Source organism: Poecile atricapillus, chromosome 9 (genome assembly GCF_030490865.1).
Source record: "Poecile atricapillus isolate bPoeAtr1 chromosome 9, bPoeAtr1.hap1, whole genome shotgun sequence".
Lineage (NCBI taxonomy): Eukaryota > Metazoa > Chordata > Aves > Passeriformes > Paridae > Poecile > Poecile atricapillus.
Genome location: NC_081257.1, coordinates 6672933 through 6694788, shown reverse-complemented (window position 1 = coordinate 6694788; position 21856 = coordinate 6672933). Strand labels below are relative to the sequence as shown.

The window sequence follows — 21856 nt, the reverse complement described above, 5'->3', positions numbered from 1 at the left end:
AGTTCTTAAATGTTTTTAGTAGCACTGAAGATCAAAACCCAAATTGTTCTTTTATGGCGTAGCCCATTCTACCCAAAACTCTAGAGAGTCTGAAAGTATTACAACCTACTGATGAACTCCCATTAGCAAGTTTTTGTTTTTAATAAATAAAGTCCCATAGAAACAGAAAGTATTTACAATTAGATCAAAATTCTGAATATAATTCACAAGAGAAAATGCTATTTTTTGAGAAAATGTTTTCATATCCTCATAACAGTCATTTGTTCTAAATTAGTACATAGCAATTGTCCATTAAATGAACATTTTTCCCTTAAGACCTATTCTTGTAGAAAAGTATTTCAGGCAAAACTTCTTAATCATGATGTAACCGCTTAGAATCAGAACATGTCAGTGATTAGTAACTCACATAAAAAATTAACACTTTGCATGGCTTGAGGAAAACATGGTGAATAATATCAATATGTGAGAGAAGACAGGGTGTAGGGAGAATAATATATTTTATTAGAGCAGCTGATACAGTTGAAAGAAAAGTAGAGGCTTTTGGGCATTCGGTGCCTTTATCCTCATAAAGGATAACACCCATTCCTGCAGAACTCTTCTGATTATGATTACATTACCACTCAAAATATAGGGATTTTTGGACTGAGTGGCTTAGACACTGTCACTGCTGCATAGACAGTTTCAGAAATATTGCCCCTTGCAGGAGTGGGATGAAGCTCTTTGGTTAATGTGCTGCTGGGTTACACAGATTCTTTTTCAGTACTTTGTAACAAAGCCCTGGACTCAATTTCCCTGTCAGAGCATCTCTGCCACTCATTTTCAAATAATTTTGAATATTACTTCTGTAAGGACATGCCCTAGAATTCCTTTTCATTAGAAACTACTTCTGGACTTCCATTTCAAGGGAAGCCAGTGGGAAATTGGATTGCTAAAGAAATGCAGGCTCAGATTCATGGTTCATGCTGGGTGTTGCTGTTACAGGAATTCAGTGTTGGAGCTGGGGTCCATCCCAGTGCCAGCTCATCTCTGGCCCATCCTCCACGGCAGGGGTGAGCTCTGCAGAATTCTCCCACTAAGGGATGGAAGGCAACACTTCAAATGAACAGTGGAAAACAGCTTCAACGGGAGAGAGAATATTTTCTTTTGCACTGTACCAGCCATGAAAGTGCGAATGCGATTCCTGCCCGTGCCACGCTCAGCTGGAAGCGCCTGCAATGTGCAGCAAAGCTGCAGTGCTGAGCATGAGCTGCAATCCTGTGTTTGCTCCAGGGCCATCCTTTCTGAGCTACCTGAAATGACCTCACTGCAAGCCTGGCAGGATCAAAGCTGTTCTCTCCAGCCTCGCAGTGACTTCATCTCAGCGCAATTCCACCTGTGGGCTCTAAACCTGGAGGCTGAATGATCCAATTCCCCAAACTTCCTGGTGGGAATCACGCTCACTACTGACCTTAGGCCCAGAGGTTACCTGGAATAAGCGGTAGGAAATGTTTCCAGGTGTAGAAGGCATGAGCTGATGGATTAATTTTAATCTTTACCTCTCTCAGCTTCTTTATTGCATAATTTGCATCGACTTAAGAGTTTCAAGGGCTACATTAGGAGCAAAGCCAATTTCTACTCCCTGAAGATCCTCCTCACACCTACATCACCTCTTTGTCCAACTGGGAATCAGCACTCCCCTTGTCTCAGTTTAAGGCACATTTTTTGCTACATAAATAAAATACAGACATGGGGAGGGAACCAAGGATGTTTGGGACCTCTCCTTATTTTGATATATAAGTTACAAATAGTGCTTTTCCCCCCAGTATTCCCTCTTCTGGTCCACCACTGTGGGTCCCCCCTGCTTGATTTAGTCAGGGGTCACATTCACAGACTATCAAATGGGAGGGGCTGAAATGTGAATCTCTCACCTCGGTACCAAGAATACCCCAAAATGACATTGTTAGGGAATTCATCTTCTGTTAAATTTGTTCACTCTGCTGTGCTCTGCTCCCTGTGGAACTCTAAGGTGACATTATAGGCCAACACATGCAAGAGAACCAGTGACCTCAAGAGCAGGAACATCTCCCAGCATCCTTGGGTGAACATCCAGAGCTCAAGTGGAACTCAGGGTTCAGGGTTTCCATCCCAGCTTTATCTCTGCACAAGAATTCATCCAAACCTTGCTTTTGTTTAGGAGTTAATTTGTCACAACACTGCAATTTTTCCGTGATATTTTGACTGTTGTTCAATGGCAATTTATCAAATAACTGGGGAAGGTCTCAGGCCAAGAGGTTTGGACCAACCTATTCCAGCTCAGCTCTGGCTGCTGTGGGGTGGGAATTGGAGTAGCTGCTGCTCCAGCTGTCTCAAACTTGCTCGAGCAGAGGAATCAAAAGGACTCTTGCATATTCCTCCCTTAATTAATTCTTGAAATGGAATCTAATTTTTCAGTTTGCCCACAAATGAGCGGCCCCATTTCTCCTTGCACCGAGCCCCCTTTGCAGAGCTCTGTCAGTGTCACATCTTATCACGGAAGGCACAAATATTTTCAGACCTGACACTTCTCCCTTTGAAACTCTCCTGGGAAGTTACACTAATCTGTGACTGAATTTTGTTTTGCTGCCGCCTCGGGAGCACAAAATCGAACGTTAATACTTCAAACATTTCCCTGGAAATGTTCAAGGAGAAAGGTTTTTATTTAGCTGAAAATTTAACTGCATGCTTGGGTGAAGCATCGATCAGACTCGGACAAGCAATTTTAAGAAATAACGTAGTTAAAAAATTAATTCTGAAAATACTGCCAACAATTTCATGATATAGATACTTTTAATATTAAAAGTAAATTGTAAATGTGTCTTTATAAACAATATGCATAAAATAGATCTACTATACTAAGCTCTCTCTTTTTAGATGCTGTTTCACAGTAATTTCTTAGGTACGCCAAGTTTTTCCCTCAAAGAAATAGTGCAATCTGAAAAACATACATTATGTCAGGGGATTAAGAACTGCTCTGCTCATTAATACAAGTCCTTGTAGATCTCTTGTAGCAGTGGATGGAGGCTCATGTCCGTCTCGGTTTTCTTGATGACCTGCAGGAGCTGCACGTGCTCCGTGACGATCTGCCTGAGGTCCGTCATTTTCTGCAGCAGCTTTGCAAACAGCTGCGAGGACTCGGGGTGGTTCAGCTTCAGCTGCAGCTCCAGGGCTTGCAAAAGGTTGTCCTGAATGTCTTCAATTGGCTTCACATTTAACAACCCCGGGCGGTCTGCAGGGAAAAAAAGCTCGTGAGTTTATCGGCATCGCCACATCGGCTTCGCGCATCCATCTCTTACACGCTTCCCAACAAATTCGGGTGGCATTTCCTGGGAGCTGCCTGGTGGTTTGTAAGATTTCTCAAAAGGGATTTGCTCAAAGGGGTTCTAGGCCTAATCTTGGAAATATTTCCACTGGGTGGGCTGGGGAGAAACAGACCTGTGAGTTTACGAGCACCGCAGCATCAATTCCTGTGCGTTAATTTCTTACACATTTCTAAGCAGATGAAGCCTCTGCAAATGGCTTTTCCTGGGAGCTGTTTGTAAGATTTCCCTGCATTTGCTCAGAGGGGTTTTGGAACTTGTTTTGTATTCCAGAGCTAGGTTTATACTCCACTACAGCGGCTTTTCCACAGTAAACTGGGAGGGTGTGTGGGGAAAAAAAAGAGTGAGATAGTTGGGGGATAAACAATCTGTATCAGGTAATTCACTTCTGGAAAATCAACATATTCTCTGATGGATTTGCATGTAGCTGCTGCCACTAAAAATGTTTCCCCCTAAGGTGGATATCGACCCATCAAACGAAAAAAAAAAAAGGCATAAACTCAACTTCTGCAGTTTATTTGATTCTCCAGTGCTGAAAGTTAATGAAATTTGAGTGTCTAAGCAATGAAAGCTGCTTAACTTTATTAAATCCTCACGTATGACAACGACTACAATGAATTTTGTTACTGCTAAAATACTTAACACTGAGTAACACTTCCCAAATATCATAATAGATCAGGAAAGGAGTCAATGATTTAAATAAAATTTGCTGTGCTGCTATGAAATTAATTTCATAGGTTGATCAATAAAAAGCAGTGCCTACTGCAAGCCTTAAATCACTTCCCTAAGGCAATAATTCCATTTCAGCAAGGATGAGAGGCTGATCTTGTTAAAAACATAAAAAAAAGCTGTTATTTCCTGTGATCTTGGTAACCTTTCTGAGCACAGAGTTCTCCTAACTCAGCTCGAGTTGTGCAGCACACTGGCAAAAAGGCTGAGAGAAAACAAAGCTCTTTATAAATACATCGTGGCTTTACTTCATGGGGGAAAAAACTGCAGTATAAACTAAAATGCAGAGCTGGCAGGAAAACCAGTGAGTACACAGCCATGAAAATGAAGGTCACTGATCAGGAAAGGATACTCGGTTCTCCAAGAGGTGAGGTTTAGGCAGAGTTTTTCAAAGATAGGGAAAAAAAAAGTAATTTTCAGTGTGAACCTGGATATTTTTTCATCAATGTGCTTGTCCTGCAGATGATTTATTATTTATATATTTTATATTATACATATGTTTATTACTAAAACAGTTATTATAATTAAATTAATTAATAATTATAATTAAAAACAATTTATTTATCTCATTCAACTGATAACCTAATAAAATCTGATTCAGAAAGTCTGGGAGTAAATATTAAAAAAGATTCCATTTTATCAATTTCCTTTGGCAATATTTTTGAGCAGTTTTTTAATGATACCTAAAGAGTTTTTGGTAAATGCTAGATATTTCTTTTCTGATTGCCTGAATGCATTACATGGGCTGCAGAATCGAGCTGAGATCTTTCTGAGACTTGCCAAATTTCAGCCCTTCAAAGCTGGTAATAATTTGGGGTTGTGATAGCTTTAAATTTTCCTTGTGTGCTGCAGTTGAACTCTGAGCTAGCTGGGCATGACTCAGTGTGCAGGGACAGAAAATAATCAGAGAGCACAAAGACGTGGCCTCGATTTCCTCTGAGATTCATCTCCCTTTGCCCCCTGCTCCTTTGGGCTGGGAATTTTTTGGGGTGTGAGTTTTTCAGGAGCAAATCCCAATTCAAATATTGTGCTCCAGAGTCCAGGAGGAAACTCCTCTGGGTCTGGAATTTATCAGGAGCCCCCTGAATTTGGATGCCTGAGGTCAACTGAAGTTCAGTGAGACTGCAGTGGCTAAAATCCTGAAACCCCTTGAAAAACCCCAATCTGTTGAGTTTCTAATGACCCAGTGGAACCAGAGGCAGAAAAGATGACTCTGACAAAAGCCTAGGAGAGATCATCAGATGTTATTTTTAAATAAGCCAATTCAAGAGGAAGGAAAATTCCCATTGAAGGCAAGAGAGACTTTTCATGAATGAGAACTTCAGGATATAGGCAGTGTTTTTTGGGTGTTGACAGTTTGCTATACTTTCTCAGTAAAAAACTCTTACAGAGGAAAATGCTGCTTCTGTTCCAAGAAACTTATCTAAAGCAGGGAAAAAAAAGGAAATAAGAGGCCAAAGCTTAAACATCCAGCTATTATGGTATATTTCAAGCTGTTAAAATGCTCTGAAATAGATATGCTCCAGACCAATTTGGTTTTGTACCAAAAGGTGAGGTCTGTGCAGAAAGGAGCTGCAGAGGGATGTGCCTTGCAGGAAAAAGGAAAATGCCAGGACAGCACCATGGTTTCCTGTTCTTTATTATGTTTCTTTATTCACATTTGCTTTATGTTTTCATTCATTGTCCTATGGCTGCTTCAATTGGTTTGAAAACTGTGCAGGGAACTGTTCTAAGTCAGAAAATGTCCACAGTGACTGGGAAAGGCAAATAACCCCAAAGCTCTGAGTGCCAGCAGTACCACTTCATGCAAATTGATATTCTACACTGCCTCAGGGGAAAATACTTTATTTGTTTATTTATTTACTTCTTTGGATGCCTCTTTCATGTCCCTAACAATAATTACAATCTTTTTTACCTGTTCCTTACACATGAGATTGCCACCTACCTGTCTTTACATTTTATTATCTTTGAATAAATGCATTTTACATTTTACATGTGCAATCTAAAATCTCAGTATGAAAAAATCAGGCAAAAATCTGTCTGAGTGAACACATGTGCTCCTTCTTTTTTCTTTTGCTGAGGCAGATGTGACTCAGCAATTTGAGGTTTGTCTTCTGAGACTGTCACATGTATTGGAGTCACCAGGACTTTGGTTCAGTGGTGATCTGCAGCTCTTGCTCTGATTACAAAGCATTTCTTTGTTCTTACAAAGTGCAGGATTTGTGTGGCAGTGAAACAGGAACTACTTCTTGGTAATAGCCAGTGATAAAAGTTCAAACGTTGCTGATCTGAGAATGCAGCAAAATGACTGAATACAGTGTTTACACCAGGAGCAGGCACTTGTGGCTTAAAATTTAGGGTGAAAACCACACAGAAAACAGAAAAAAAGTGACCTTAAATCCATTTCTGGATTTAAACAGCATTTGACTGCACATGGACTGGCAGAATGGGGATACTCTGCCCCAAAAACTCCTGTATGCAAACATTCCTGGATCCAAACACTGCTGGATCCAACCACAGAAGATAATACACAAAATACATGCCACAAAGTTCCTTTCTGAGCTTTTTTTTTTGTTTGTTTGTTTGACAACAGCCTGCCTGAGTGAGTTTGCTCAGTTCATAAATGTGAATTGTCCCAAGAAGGCCTGGAGTGTTACTCTCCCTGCCCAAACAGAACCATCCAACTTCTTGTGACAGAGTTCATTTTCAGCTCAGGTGGATGTGATTTTCCAAAGATGCTTCAGCTCTTTTTCATGTATAGCAGAGCACTCACTGCTGACTGAGGATGAGTCTCAGTGTCACAGAGGAAGAATATCTCCTAAACAAAGCTTTCCAAAGCTCATTTAACCAAAGTGTGTCTTTTAAAGTCACCACAACTGGAAGGTTGTACAAACAAGGTGAAATCCTAAGCTCACACACAGTCTCTCCGTCTAATCTGCATTAAATTCAGAATATGAGACTTTGTTTGCCATTTACTTTGTTTTACAGCACCAACAGCTCTCCAGAAATGAGTTCAGAGAAACATTTGGAGTAGTTGAGGCAGAGAGAGGCTGCACTGAGCAGCTCAGGAACAGTAAAATCATCTGTGGGAGTGGGAGTATTTTCCATCTGTTGCTATTACAGTTAATTTGTCAGCTCCTTACTGCTGTGATTTGGGCTTTTTGCCTTTTTAGATAACATGCAAAAGCAGCTGTTTGGTTATCAAAAGGCTGAAGAGTTTTATAGGATTTGTGACAAATTCCAAACATTTCCCAACAGAAATCTTTCTAGATGTGATGTTCCAGCTGGAATTATCTTTCCCTCCTCTTTTGTTAGAGCCAGCCCCCCTGGAGCCAGCAGAATTATCATCATTTCACTAGGTAATACCAGATCCACTGATTCAGAGCCCCTGGCTGGGATCTTTTTGGGTTTCACAAACTGGTTTGCTGTTAGAGATGTTTGTACCCAGGATTTTGTGAAGGGATTTAAGCGTTGCAGGATTCCTGCAGCAAGTCAAGTCCTCGAGGTGCTCTGGTTTTGAAATCCTGTTCTCAGTGAAATCATCCTGCTATACTCAAATAGATCTTACAGAAATACAATTTTGTAAGGATGTAGCTCTTACAGAAATGGCCGAGACAGCTGAGAAACAGGACTCAGTTTTACACACAAGATATTTTAATCCCACAGAATGCATCCAGTTCAATAGATATCATATCTGGCTGTAAATTCCATGATAAAAGCTTTCTTTAATTGGCAACAAAGCTTAATTGTTTTCAAAACATAAACTCTTTTTTTTTCAAGCAGCTATCCTAGTTTTTGGGGGAAAAAAAATCTGAAAAAAGATAGGGAGGTCTTTGTTATCAAGAAATTAAAGGATCTTCCTAGAAAGGGCTGGTTTATATTTATATGGATTTATATGTCTCTATGGATTTGTTTCAGAGTTTTGCTACAGTTACTTGATTCAAATTCATTAGTTCTTTACATGTCTCTGTTGACAAATTATTCTGCAAAGAAAAGGAGACATGCTGATAAATCTGGTTCAACACAGTTAATTACTGTATGTGAATCACTGTCCTCCTGCAATCTAAAATGTGAGATTGGCAACATCATTCCTCTTTCCTCTGGTGGAAACACTGCTGAGGACAGGGCTTTGCAGAATACAAGTTCCCTTTTTGCATTTAGGAGAGAATTTTGAGAGGCCTTTTTCTCATCTGTCACATTTCATTATACTAAAAACCACACAATATTGGCACGTTTTGAGTAGTGCCCTGATAGGTTTGTCCCATCTCTCCCCTCCCATCAAAACCAACCAAAAATACACCAGCAAGGTGCTCTCCTTCCTGGAGTAAAGCAGAGTTCTCAGGGATCACGGTGCCCCAGGTTTGCACAAGGAAATTTCTGTGAGGAATTCTTGTTGGAAGTGGAATTGGTGGCATAAATTATATTGTAACCTGAATGAAACACAGTGCCAGGAGGAACTGGAGGTGATTTTAAATGCAGCTATACCTAAGAGTGCCCTGCCAGCAGCAGGGCTGCTTTTAGAACAATAATAGCAGGAGGTTGTGTTTGATTGCTGAAATGTAATTTAATAACAAAATCCTCGGTGTTGATCTGCGGAGGAGCTGAATCCAGAGCATTCAGCACATTCCTGCCATGGATATGTGCAGTTCCCTGTTGGGCCAAAATACACACAAATCTGTAGGGCAAGATTTTATTTGTGCAACATCACTGCCTTGGGAGTGTTGGCCAAAGTAACAGAGCTTCGATGTGCCTGGAATATATCTGAAGGTGTCCAAGTGAAATAAATCCTGGTAGGCATGGCTAATTCACAAAGCAGAACGGTGACATCACCTCAGGAGCAGAGAACACACGGACTGGCTGCAGAAAAGCTGAAACTCGGTGTTTTTACAGTGAAGTGTTGGATGTGGGCAGTCTGGTACCTGGGATGTTGGGTCATGCTTTGCTCAAAGTGTGATGTGTGCAGATAAAGCAGAGCAGCTGAGAAAAGCTAGAGGAACACAATGCCTGGGTTTTTTTTTTAAGGAGACCATCATTATCCTTGCAAAAGCATTTCCCCCTCCTTTTAAAGGCAAACAAAACCTTGCATGAACGGAGGAACAATGAAAAGCGCTGTAACCCTGTGAGCCCAACACCACCTATCCTTTGGAATTGCTCTCGACTCAAAGCTATTTGTGTTCAATTAGCAAGCCACACAACCTAATTGCAGGTTTAAAAAAAATCTGCAGAATTTTAGCTCCTGCCAGTGAAATTCCACCCTTCCTGTTTTCCAAAAGAGCCCTGATTTTGTTTTCTGCCTGCATGAACTGATGACTCAGCAGGCATTTCCAGATCCATCACTAATATTGGGGCATTTCCATTTTCAGTTTCTGTCTGAATCTGAATAAAGGGCAAACAACAAAAAAAGAAATTTGAAAGTGTCTAAAAAAGCTCTGTGTAAACGTGCTCAGTCCCACCCTGCAGTGCCGAGCACTTTGCTGTTTGGGCAGGAGTTAGAAGTGTCAATTCTATCCTCTAAGATCCCATATAAATAAGAGAGCACTTACCTCCACTTAGGATAATGACAGCTATAAATATTGCCAGGTCACTGTCATCTAATTCCAGTGCATTGAACTTCACAGCAAACTCAAACTTGGGCTCCATAAAGTCACAAAAAGGTTTCCTCAGGCTCTTCAGGAACTCCCGCGTCATGAACCCTTGTCCGTCGGATATGAGAACCCCGTCTTTGTTCATCAGGGAAGCCAGCAGGGTATAAATGATCTCGTGGACCCCGTACTTGAGCAGAGTCACTTGGTCGTTCAGGTCGAGGTTGACAAAGCCCGGGATGTTCTTGGCGAACTCGGTGATCTCCTGCACGGCCTCCACGGAGCGGAACTGGCAGCGCTGGAAGATGCGGATGGCCACCTCCTTGTTCTCCTCCTGCAGGGGGGACACGTGCTTGCACTTGATCTGGTCTTCTCCCATCATTAAAGAGTTCATGTCATAAATAACGAAGGGCTAAAAACAAAAGGAAAGTCCATTTACTCCCAAATGTCCTTTCCAAGAGCGTCTGACTCCTGAGAAGCCCAAAGAGAATTCAGCAGCAACCCCTCAGACATCTCTGAGCAACCTGCCAGGGGCTCCCAAAATAGTTAAATTGTCCTGAGAAAGCCAGCAAGGATTCCCCAAATACTTAAATTGTTCTAAACCTATAAAAACAAATATCCTCACAATGCTAGAATGATTTACAGAAAGGCCAGTTAAAGGAGGGGAAAAAGGAACGCTGTTTAAAAGTATCCAGGAGCTTTGCCTTTTCCTTTGTTTGCTTTTTGCTTTATAAAATGTTCTGTAATTCCAGATTTTAAAGTTTGAAATGTTTAAGAAAAGGTTAAAATGATGCTACTTCTACCTGAATTATAAGAGCTTCTATAAAAGAGAATCCAATGAGTGTAAAATAGCCTTCTTTTATTTTATTTTTTTTTGGGGGGGGAGAAGACTGAGAATATTCTCATTTTGATTCCTTTATGTACTTTCATGTTCCTTTCATGTCCTATCCTAGGAAACACTGCAAGAAATAACAACTTTATGGTATTGATTATCTGATAAATGCAACCTTTTGCTGTTAACTCCTTTAAAAATAACAACATTAGGATATATTTAAACCCACTCAACTTGTCTTTGGGAAAGAAAAGACAAATACCATGCTACAAACCATAATTCAGAACACAAGAATGAGGCTGGACTGTGACATAAACTCAACTGGAACAAATCAATTTTGAAAGCAGCTTAGAAAAAGTAGTGCCAGAATACTTGCATTAGGATCTGGAAACAATCTGTTCCAGAATATGCAAAAGAAGCTCCTGGGCTTAAAGAAGTGGTTACGTGAGGATTTCTCAAATTCATTTGAAGAATCTTTCCCTCAGAGGATTAATGACTGAACAGTTCACTGCTGCACTGAACCAATCCCACTGATATGAATAGGTTTGTTAACATACTTGATTAATTAATTAAAATAGAAGGGATTATACTCCAACAATTGGACTAAAGAAACAATTTTTAAAATTGGAGGTAATTTATGACTGCAGATTCTTATGCCTTAAAACCTTCTCATGGTTTTGCATTTACAGCTCCAGACCATGACATTCCAGGAGGGACGGTGGGAGGGATTCAATTATTTTCCTGCTTTCACTGAAACAACAAACACACTGCACTGAGAAAAGCCAGGAGGAGAAGGAATTTTTCAGGTAATGACATTTTGGCAGCAGCAAAACCATTAAATACTTATCTACACATATGGATGTGCATACACTTGGAATAGTGGAGTAACAAGGCTGCAGAAGATGCTTTTAAAATGCACATTTTGGTTCTAGTAGGTAACTTCTTACTCTTCCTTCTAGTGGGAGCACCAAGTACAAGAAAAAGTCATCATCAGTCCAGGTCCACGTGTTTTAGAAAGCTTATAAACACCACTGGCCTATTCATGATAGATGAAAATCAAGAGAGAGCTCAAAATAGACAAAGATTTTTTAATATAAAGATTCAGATGAACTTGAGAGTAGAATTTTATGTCAAATTTATGTCTGTATATCCCAGGAGATGATGAATAACTCATTCTAGTTTTGATCCACTCACTCGCATATCCAAACATTTTAAATTAATTGGGATCATACAGCAACTAAAAGATAACATGAATTTAAACTGTGCCCATAGTAAACAGTTTGATGCCCCAGAGCACCCAATCCATTGATAGAAACATGGAAGTTGTGGCCATTTAATACTGAGTCTCTCTCTTTCAGTGGTATTTTCACCAAAGGCTTGAAAATTGGCAGCATTGAAAAGCTGGACTCTTTCTAGTGGTTTATTGCTGTTTTTAATGTGCCAAAGTTAAAAAACTTCCAAGAAAAAAGGAGAATTAATTGATGCAATTCTACATTTACTGGGTGAGATTTGCAGAGGTGGAACTTTCAGACACGAGCAGGCTGCACATCGGTTTCTGCAGAATAAATAAATTTAGCCAATTCAAACTTTATATATTTCATTCTGAAAAGTCACTCACATTATAAGTGCCCACCACATCCAAAGCTTTTATGTGAGGGGTACAACCAATTTCTGGACAACAATAAAATGATTATTTTAATTGCCTTTAAGGAAAGGAAGAAATATCTTTTTTGGAGTCTGAAATACCTCTGAGTTCTATGCTGTCCTTGAAATTATTAAGGAAAATAAAATCCAGTCTTTTTTTGTAATCCTGACAATAAAATTTCTGCCAATGATTCTAGAAAATACATTAAGCTAAGAATTATGAGTTTTGTAAAACCATTTTATTCTTTAGGTATTAAAATACTGTTACCAAAATGGTCAGATGTTATTTCTCCTCCTCTCACTGATACAGAAGATTTTATGCATTGCAAATGAAGTTTCCAAGGCAACCCACAAACCCACTTATTCCTTACTTTTCCAAGATTTTCCTGTCCATTCTCCTAAAATTCCAACTGCAGCAACACAGGGCACTGAAGTGACCTGAGATAACCCAGAGAAGAGCAGGAATTCATCAGAGCATCGTAAGAATGAGCATCACATTCAGCCTTGTGGCTCTGCTGGGGCTGGAATCATTTGCCACTCAGGAAAAGGAGTATTCCTCAGGGAACAGCAATTCCTGACAGCTCGAAAGCCACCTTAAACAGATAATGTGGCAGATAACCTCTGGGCAAGGAGAAGGAAAACGGGAAGAGAGGATCAGGGAATACAAAAAGGTTAAGGTGACCTTCGAATTCTTGTCCCGGTTTCAAGTATTTTATTAGGTGAACTTGGAGTTTTTTCAAAAAATGTTTACTTATTCTATCTAAAAACATTTCCTGTGTTTCAGACACAGCTTGAAATGTGTAACTGCCAACAGCAAAGTGGGCTGGGGTTTTTTTTTTAGGTTCGGTATTTTGTATTTTGGTTTTTTTAAAGAGCTGCGCTGTCAACTTGGCAAATCGTTTACTCGGAAAAAAGGAAGAAACAAAAAAGAAGAGGGAACTGACTGATTTGTCTGTCGTCTTTCCTGTCAGGATGGCCCTCGCCTTGGCTTTGGTCAGAGGGAAGGACTTGATGTAGGAGTCGTACAGGTGCTTGGCCAGCGCCCGCAGGTCGGCGGATTCGGGGTTTAACTGGTCGATGTCGCTGGAGATCTCTGCCAGCAGCTTCTCCTTCTCCGCCTGCGGCATCCGCCCGAACCTGATGGCTGAGGAACACCACAAGAGTTACAGAAAAGCACATTTAAATGGCTTTTCAGCCACCTTCCTGCACCTGCAGCTGCAGCTCAAAAAGCTCCTTTGAATTTTCTGTCGCCTTTCGGTGCGGGAGCCTGAAGCTTGTGTTAATCAGGGCTAGGCAAGCAAGGAGAGAGGGTTTGCTGCAGTCATCTTGGCAAAACAGCTGAACAGCTTTAAAGAAATGTAAACAAACAAATCCCAAAGAGGAAATCATGTCTGTGCCCATTATAGTACCTTGCTTAGAAATGCAAACCTGCTGTCAGCTGTCGGTGAAACCCCCTGGTTCTACCTCCAATCTACATAAAATGCAAAGAATATTTAAGATATTAAAGCTCTGTTGGCTCAGGGTGGGAACCACCATTGAGCCTTGTATTGTTTTGGGCAAATCACCACATGGATCTGAGGTTCTTCATTTGTTTAGAAACAAAACCCTCACATGCCTTGAAGGAATAAATTCCGAAATAGTTCGGCAGAATCCAACGTAGTGAGTGCTAGAAAATGTTAACATCAGGATTAAGGAGCAGGGAAGAAGGTTGTGCAGGGAATAAAATGCTGGAAAAGGCTGAGTTGTTCTTGTGCAGTATTGAAAAACCAGGAAATGGTTCTACCTCATCATATGAGCTCAAAATTGCTCAAATCTCCTCTGCACCTCCTATTTTTGCATCCATGTGCTTCCCATTCAAGCCTATTTATTCATATGGGGACTGACTGGAGAATGTTTCAAATGAGCCATCAAAATCAAGACTGATTTATCAGATGATATTTCAGTAAACAGAATTTATTTTGCTTTATGAAAACAGAACAGAACAAAAGAGCATCCAAACAAAAAACGGAAGGAAGAAATCAAGGATTTTGCATTTTGGTCCTAGGGGGAAATAGAAATATTATGAATATTTTTCCAGTGATTGGATAAAGGACAAGTGCTGCTAAGATCATACAGAGATGATTTTACTGGGGATGTTTATTTTGGAAACAAGCAGACACTTTTCTATGAGTTTGCTGCAATGTGTTGATGGGCAAACAGGACATTTTTTTCCAAGGATAAATAATTATGCAGGAACACATCCTCCCTCTCCACTTTTTTCTCTATTATATTTATTGATCAGTTGTCTTATTTCATGGCTGTAGAAACAAAATTGTTTATTTTTATGACTGAACTCCTCTTTCAGCAACGTCAGTCTGTGAGTGATGTGTGCTGCATATTTCAGAATTATTTGGGTGTCCTTTACATTAAATTATACTGAACACCAGCAGGAAATGCTTCTGTTGTGGGCCTGTTCCTGAAAGCTGAGGTTTGCAAAAGCAGGTTCATAAAAAAGCATAAAAAGCAGGGTCCCACTGGCAGAAGACTCGGTTCCATCAAAAGGAAAGGTGATCAGGACTCAAATGTGTTTTAAATATAACATTTCATTATAGAGTATATTTGAAATATAACAATTCATTGACATCAAGGAGGGTTGTGAATCAAGCATTCCTATCTTACAATTTCATAGACATAGGATTTATTTTTTTTGTGGAATAAATTATTCTAAATATGTTTAGAATGTATTTTATTGGTGAGATATCAGATGCAGCAGATTCTGTTCAATGTTTATTAGCATTGCAAGTAAAATCTGGGGCAAAATCAATTTTGTGGGACTAGCCTAGCAGTTTCCTTCTGTAAAAATCCTGATCACTGTCATTTTTCAGGGAGCTGAGACAAAAATCAGGGAGAGGTCAGGCAGAGGTTTATGGGAGGAATTGGGAAAGGGGGATTTTGGATGAGAGGAGAATAAGGAGGGGCTGATGATGATGCCACTTCCAAAGGTTAGGCTGGGAAAAGGAGAGCCTGGGGAGGGATCAGTAGGGCTGGGAGAGCTCTGGAAACCCGGCTGGCTGAGAGGGGTTCAGGTGGCAGCTCCTCTCCCAGTAATCCCAGACTCTGCAAGTCTGGGCAGGAGGCTGCAGCTGGAACCTGGATTTCTCTTTCCTTTGGCAGTTCCTCCTTCTCCTTGCATCTACAGGATTCTCCAAATGTCAGGAACAGAAAGCCAGCAGTGAACACAGTCAGTCCCTCATGCTGCATTCTATCCTTTGGCTTTCTGTGGATGAACTACAATATTTATCCTTTGTCCAAGTTTTGCCTCTTGGAGAAGTTAAATGTAAAAAAGATGATTGTTTATAGACTCTTCTATAGGACATCACTCTTCTGATTGTTTGGATTATTTCTGGGCATAAAGGACACCCCAGTTAGCCCATAGCCCTTAGAAAACACAAGGTAAAGCCAGGCTGGACACCTGTCTGCTTTTAGTGGAGATGTGCCCAGGTTGAGCAAGCCCCTGCTCCCAGAACTGATGATAAACACATTGCCATGTGTTCTTTTTTTCCCATTCCAGTGGCTGGGTTAATACAAGCAGTACTTTCAGCAGAAGAGAACAAAATAAATGACATTTTAAAATGAAAAGAACCAAACTTCTGCTCTGTGGCACTTCAGAACACAATCTGCACAACTCAGGGTTAAGCCCAGAGCAGCACTGTGGCTAGAGAAGGAAAGGAAAACAATATTCCAAGCATGAGAACACCACTGTCTCTTTTAACCTTTAGCCAAGTGGTATGGAGCATTTCTACGTGAAAAAATGTGGCTGTAGCTGCTGAGTGTCTCCTTGCAGTCCCCCTTTTGTCCTGCTCATTTTGCAATAATACATCCACACGAGGACTGGAACCCTCAGGCACAAATAACCCACATTCTGCTTCAAAGCATTTAAAATTCTGATAATTTCCCCACCCAAATGGCTGAAGTGTGATCTGGAGATGTAACATCAAAATGTGTCTCAGTGCCACTGATGAAACCCCCTGGTTCTACCACCAACCAACACAAAATGTAAAGAATGTTTAAATTTTAATATTTAGTATCAAAGCTCTGTTGGCTCAGGGTAGGAACCTGGGTAGGAGCACATCCAGTGTTGTATTTCTTTCTGGGGCCTTGAAGGTGAAATTCAGCTCTTCTTTATAAATTTGTTTATCAATTATGAAGGAATGAGGGTGTTTTGTGTAACCAGAGCAGGCAAAATAAAAAAAGGTAGGTGTAAGAGGCAAGGTCTGAATAGAAATACTGAGCCTGTGTTGGGAGAACTCCTGGCTGGAGCAAAGGAAAATGCTCCTTGGAGCCCTGGGGCAAGTGGCTTTGCTCTTGTCCTGCCTCCCCTGGCTCCTAAAACCTTGTTGGTGCCACAGCTTCTGCCTGGGCAGTGCCTAAAGAGGGAAAAATGCAGGTAGAATTTTAAATTTTAAATGAATGTGAATTTTAAAGCTGTTCTAGATGTTGTAAGCCAGAGAGAATGGTCTGGGCCATCCCTTCCTGATGGAACTGCCCATGGATCCCATGGACACAGCTGGGAGCTGTGTTGCCAGTCCAGGGGAAAATTTGGCATGCACCTTGAAAATAAGAATAAAAAACCCTCCTGAATTACTGTAAAAATACCCACAGTAGCATTTCAAAATTAGATTTATTTTTAAGTGTTACTGCTGCATCCCAGGAATTTGAAAACCATATTTTCTATTAGCAAAACATTTCCCAGACCAATTTACATTCAGCTCATGCATTAACTTTGCAAACCACAGTCCAGCTTTCCTCTTGGGGACAGCACACTCATTTTTTAGATTGAAAATAATGAAAGTTCTAAAAAAACCACAGAGAAATTATTTTCCCAGTCATGTTTGCAATTCTTTACCCTTAGAATTACATAAGTCTCTATGTTATGACATTTAATTCCTGTTTTCACTCAGCTTTGCCAAAGCAAGGCAACAAAGAATCTTCATTATGTCTTTCTGCCCAAACATTCGTAAGTATTTCCACATGAATTGCTCTGTTAATTTTAAAGTGCAGAGGGATTTTCTTCTAGAGCAGCATTGTGATATTCTTCATGCCATTACTTATGGTAAAGAAGGCAAGCACAGATGTGGGTGTCCTAGGAAGGAGGAGGACAGGGATTTTTAAAAGGTTACAATTCATGAAAATGAATATTTTAATTTCAAATATGTTGTGTTTCAGTATGAGAAGTGTGAACTCAGTGATGCCAACAGCCCTTGGTAAGTGACCTGTGCAGAAAATTCAAGTTGCTGTTATTCACAAAACTTCAGATCCTCTAACCCACCTTCCATAATTTAGTTTTTTGCTTTCAGGAGAAGCATCCTGAGCTCCAGCAGGCAAAAGGGTCTGGTCAGAAAATAAGACAGTGAAGCGAAAAATAGGAATTACACAAGGAATATATTCAGGAGGAACTACCAATGAGCAGGAATGATGGAGACTAAAACCAACTCATGCTGCATTATGTATTAAAGCAAGAAAAGCAAATCTCCTCCTATCTGATTTTGATGTTAAAGCAATCTCAAATCACAGAGAGGCTCCTGAAGTCAGGGCAATCTCTCTGACATGTGACGTTTCTAGACTGAGGATGTGGGCATTCCAGCAGCAGTGTTATGTTGTCACTCACCGTTGTGGGACATCCCGACAGCCAGGCACTTCTGGAACCTGCAGTACTGACATTTATTCCTGCTCTTCTTATGGATCCGGCAGTTCAGATCACACCGGTCGTAAATGAGCTTTAACCTGATTGTTCTTCGAAAAAAGCCCTGCAGAAAACAGAAAAAAACATGAAAAAGGATGCAGGAACTGCCATTTCTCCACCCATCCAGAATACCTGACAGACAGATTTCCAAAGGCACCAAACTCTGTGCTCCTGTTCTGCTCTTATCTGTCATTTCCAACTCAGTTTGACAGAGAGATAAAATTCTCAAAAAGATGGAGAAGCTTTAGGGAATCAGTAGGGTTTAAAGGACACTAAGGATGTCATTTAAGAGCACAACTCCAAAGGAAGCAAAAGCTCTGTTTGTCCCACTGCCAATAATTGGGACAATTATTAAGAACCAAATGTGACATTTTCAAAATTTAAAATTCATTACCAATGTAGAAAATTGGTTGTAAACCACCACAAACCAAAAATTCTGCCAACAGCAGTACAAATGCTAGTAAATTAAAATGGTTCTGGGTTATTTCTCTTTTTATAGTTTAAATACGATTTTTTAGTTCAGTCACAATTCATTAATAAAGTTTATCCAGAGTTATCACCCTTTTGTCCTTGTAAAAATTACTTTTTCCTCACAGGGAATAATAACAGTAAAAGCATAATGACAGCTTTTATTTATATAATTAACTGTAATTTAAGTCATGTACTTTGTACTTATTGCATTATGTGTGTTCCTAATTCACTGCTAAGAATTTTACTTAAGCTTTGGATTGCTTCTTTCCTTTTAGTTATTTTCCTCAAGATCCTGAAAATGGAGAAGATGGGAATTTCACACGAAACTAATGTTTTTCCTTGAGCTCAGTGAATTATTAATAATTTAATTATCTGGCATTTTTTCTCTCATTCTCAAGGACTGCAATTTTTATACCATTGTCCTGTAGATGTTATAAACACTAAATATCACTGACACCAAAAAATCAGAGGGGTTTTAGAGCAGAAAGCACATTCCTCAATACCATCTGACTACTCTGTAGTCACCTGAACTGTGTAAAGTGGGTAAAGAAACTCGAATTAATCACAATAACAGAGCCTGAATTTTAATTGCTCAAAGTTTTGGAGTTGGGCATGAGTTTTCTCTTGCTGTGTTCTAAGAATTCTGATTTTTTGCACATGACCTTCAAGACAGCAGGAATGAAATGTGCTTGCATGATTAAAAGAAGGGGGGAAAAATGCACCAAAAAAAAATTGAATAAATCAATACCATCAACAAGAAAAAAAGCAAGCTACGTTTCAAAAAACTCCTGCTTTTTAAACCATAAATTATACACAGGAAAATTGATGTAAAGACCTAAACTTTATTTCTTTTTTTTTTAAAAAAAGCACAAAAGTGTGATTTTACCAAGATGAAAATAGTGTCAAACGTTCAGGGGAATGCTTTTTTGGCAGCTCACCTTGCAGCCCTCGCAGGCGTGCACCCCGTAGTGGAAGCCGGAGGCTTTGTCCCCGCACACGCGGCACTCGATGGCCATCAGCGAGTTGGACGCCTCCTCGTGAGGTTTGTTGTACAACTGAACTTTTTCTGAGAAATAGGGTGGGGAAGGAGGCTCCATCTTGATGGCACCTGTGCACAGAGAAGAGTTTAGGGGTAAACTCTGATTGAGTTTGTGGAGGAAGCAGTGGGGAATAAGCACAAGGCATCCCAGTGATGTTGGGATGGGATGGCCAGCTCTGCTCCACAGCAGAGCCAGCAGCAGAAAAAGGCTGCAAAAGGAGCTGGAGCTGCATTTCCGTGGCTGCAAAAGCTGGAAGGGGCAGATTCTGCTGGGGAAAGTGCATTACAGGTCCAGCTTTCAGCTCTGGAGTGTGGAACGGTTTATAGATGGATATTGAAAATTAATGGATGGAGAACTTGGGCTTTACTCAGTCTCTACCTGGTTTATTCCTTTAAGGTGTTGAAAACTCCTGCAGGGAGATGGGCTGCAGTGTCTAATCCAGTTTGACACATATTTGAGTATCTAATAGAGCTATATACTGAATAATATTTTATTAAATTATATATATATAAGATAAAATATGTATATATTTATATATGTATATCTATAAATATAATACATATATATTATACATCTATTATACCTATTATATATATTATACATATGATATATATACACACATATATGCTATGTGTATATATAAATCCTATCTATATATCTATATATCTATATATATATCCTATGTGTGTGTATATATAGATATATCCTATGTGTATACATATATAGATATATCCTGTGTGTGTATATATATATATATATACATATATACATATATATATATATATATATACATAAGATAAAATAACATTTAAATGAAATGTAGCTCTCTCTTGGGGAAAACTGCTGAACTTTGGGTGCAGTTTAGAGATAAATTTTCTCTTATGAAAGTTTCTAATTAAGAGAGCAATTTCTAATATTGAATGACCTCAAACAAGTGAAGATGATGTCTTTAAATCAATCATCACTGGTCATAGAAGACAGCTGTGACATTTGAAAATTACATTACATCAGGAGTGATGTAACAGAGTATTAAAGAAGGTGAATATTTTTATTTTTCCAGATTGGCTCTACTATACAAACTAGAAAGATTTATTCCTATATAAACTGGGAAAAAAATAAGTAAAGATGAGGAGGATTTATGCCATCTAAACTCTGGTACACTCTTTAAAACTACTTGGCATTGAAGTGTTATGAATATTTCTAATTAAACAAAAGAGAAACAAATGAGTAGCTGGAAAAATGTTGGCTCATTTATCACAGTAGTAGTGCAGAGACACACAGCACCTGCTTCACTGTACCACCAAAATTAGATACCACAATTTCCCCAGCAGGAATTCCCTGAAGGAGTTCTTGTACAGATCACTACAAATAAAAGTGAGGTCAGATCTAAGCAGAAATGGATCCTCAACAGAATTCCAGGTGCAGCAACCTCACATTCCCCCTCTGAGCAGGAATACAGTAACAATTTATTTAGGAATAGGTCACTTCCTTTCTTAAAAGGAGGATTTAGTGTCATTTTGTGAGCGTAAGTTGTGAAAGAGCAGCACATTTCATAGCAAGTAAATAATCGCCAGGTTCACAGCAAACAAATAATCCAGGAGCTGTGATGGAGCAATGCTGTGGCTCAGATTTAGCAAATATTTCTACTCCATCCATTTCTGAGGCTGTTTGGAATTTAAAAGCTGCAGATATTAATAATTCAAATGCTCTGTGTGCTGGGCATTCTTCAGCATTCAGGGTGTTTATTCTGCATTGTGTGCACGGAGCCTCAAAGGAAAAGCTGCACACAAGGCACAGGAAAGGAGACAACAGAGGGGTCCATGTTCTAATAAAATGTCATTTTGGGTACTTTATGATAGCTTGCCTAAACTCCAGCTGCTGCTCTGGCAGGGTGAAAGTCTGCTCTGGGTATTCCCTTTTCTGCCTGCCCTGCAAGGACATCTCTGCTGACACAGGAGATCTGAGTTCTAAATCCATTTGGGGCTAGCACACGTTCCAGGGAATGAAGGAAACATGGACATGAGGGAAACACTTCAAAAAAGGCAAAACTTACTTTGGCAGTCCTGGAGCTTGATATCATATTTATAATCCAGGCCTGACTGGTCAGCTCTGGCAAGAGGAAGATCTTCATAGTGCGGGGAGGAAATGCTCGAGAAGTCAACGGTGGTGAAGGGCTTGATGTCAAAGGAATGTGTGTGATCATCCATGGCTGACAGATCCACGGGGCTGATTCCAAAATTCATGGGCCAAAACGGCATTTCTGTGTCAACCATTGTAATCCCTGCAAACACCAACAAGAAAAAGACATTTTAGAAGGAGTTGTTTGTCTCCAGTATTTTCAGCTGAGGTTCAGGTGTCCCAGCTTGAGAAGAAAACCTTAACTCCATCTCTCCATAGCATGCACATCAATAACATTAAAAGTCTCCCACAAATAATTCTAATTTTTTTCAAATTCTAATCACCATTTTTCCCAAGTGCCTGAAAATCTCAATGATTTTTAT

General features: G+C 39.8%; 1 protein-coding gene across 1 annotated transcript in view; it reads right to left on the bottom strand.

Moving 5' to 3' along the window:
• Positions 1-170: 170 nt before the first annotated feature.
• PPARG (peroxisome proliferator activated receptor gamma) overlaps positions 171-21856 on the bottom strand; it is a 52525-nt gene continuing 30839 nt past the window's right edge. The window contains exons 2-7 of the mRNA XM_058845282.1: positions 21409-21636; positions 19254-19423; positions 17770-17908; positions 13067-13266; positions 9608-10058; positions 171-3244 (exon numbers count right to left, since the gene is read on the bottom strand). Coding sequence (XP_058701265.1) covers positions 2997-3244; positions 9608-10058; positions 13067-13266; positions 17770-17908; positions 19254-19423; positions 21409-21628 — 1428 coding nt within the window. The 5' untranslated portion in view covers positions 21629-21636 and the 3' untranslated portion in view covers positions 171-2996. The remainder of the gene's footprint in view (positions 3245-9607; positions 10059-13066; positions 13267-17769; positions 17909-19253; positions 19424-21408; positions 21637-21856) is intronic.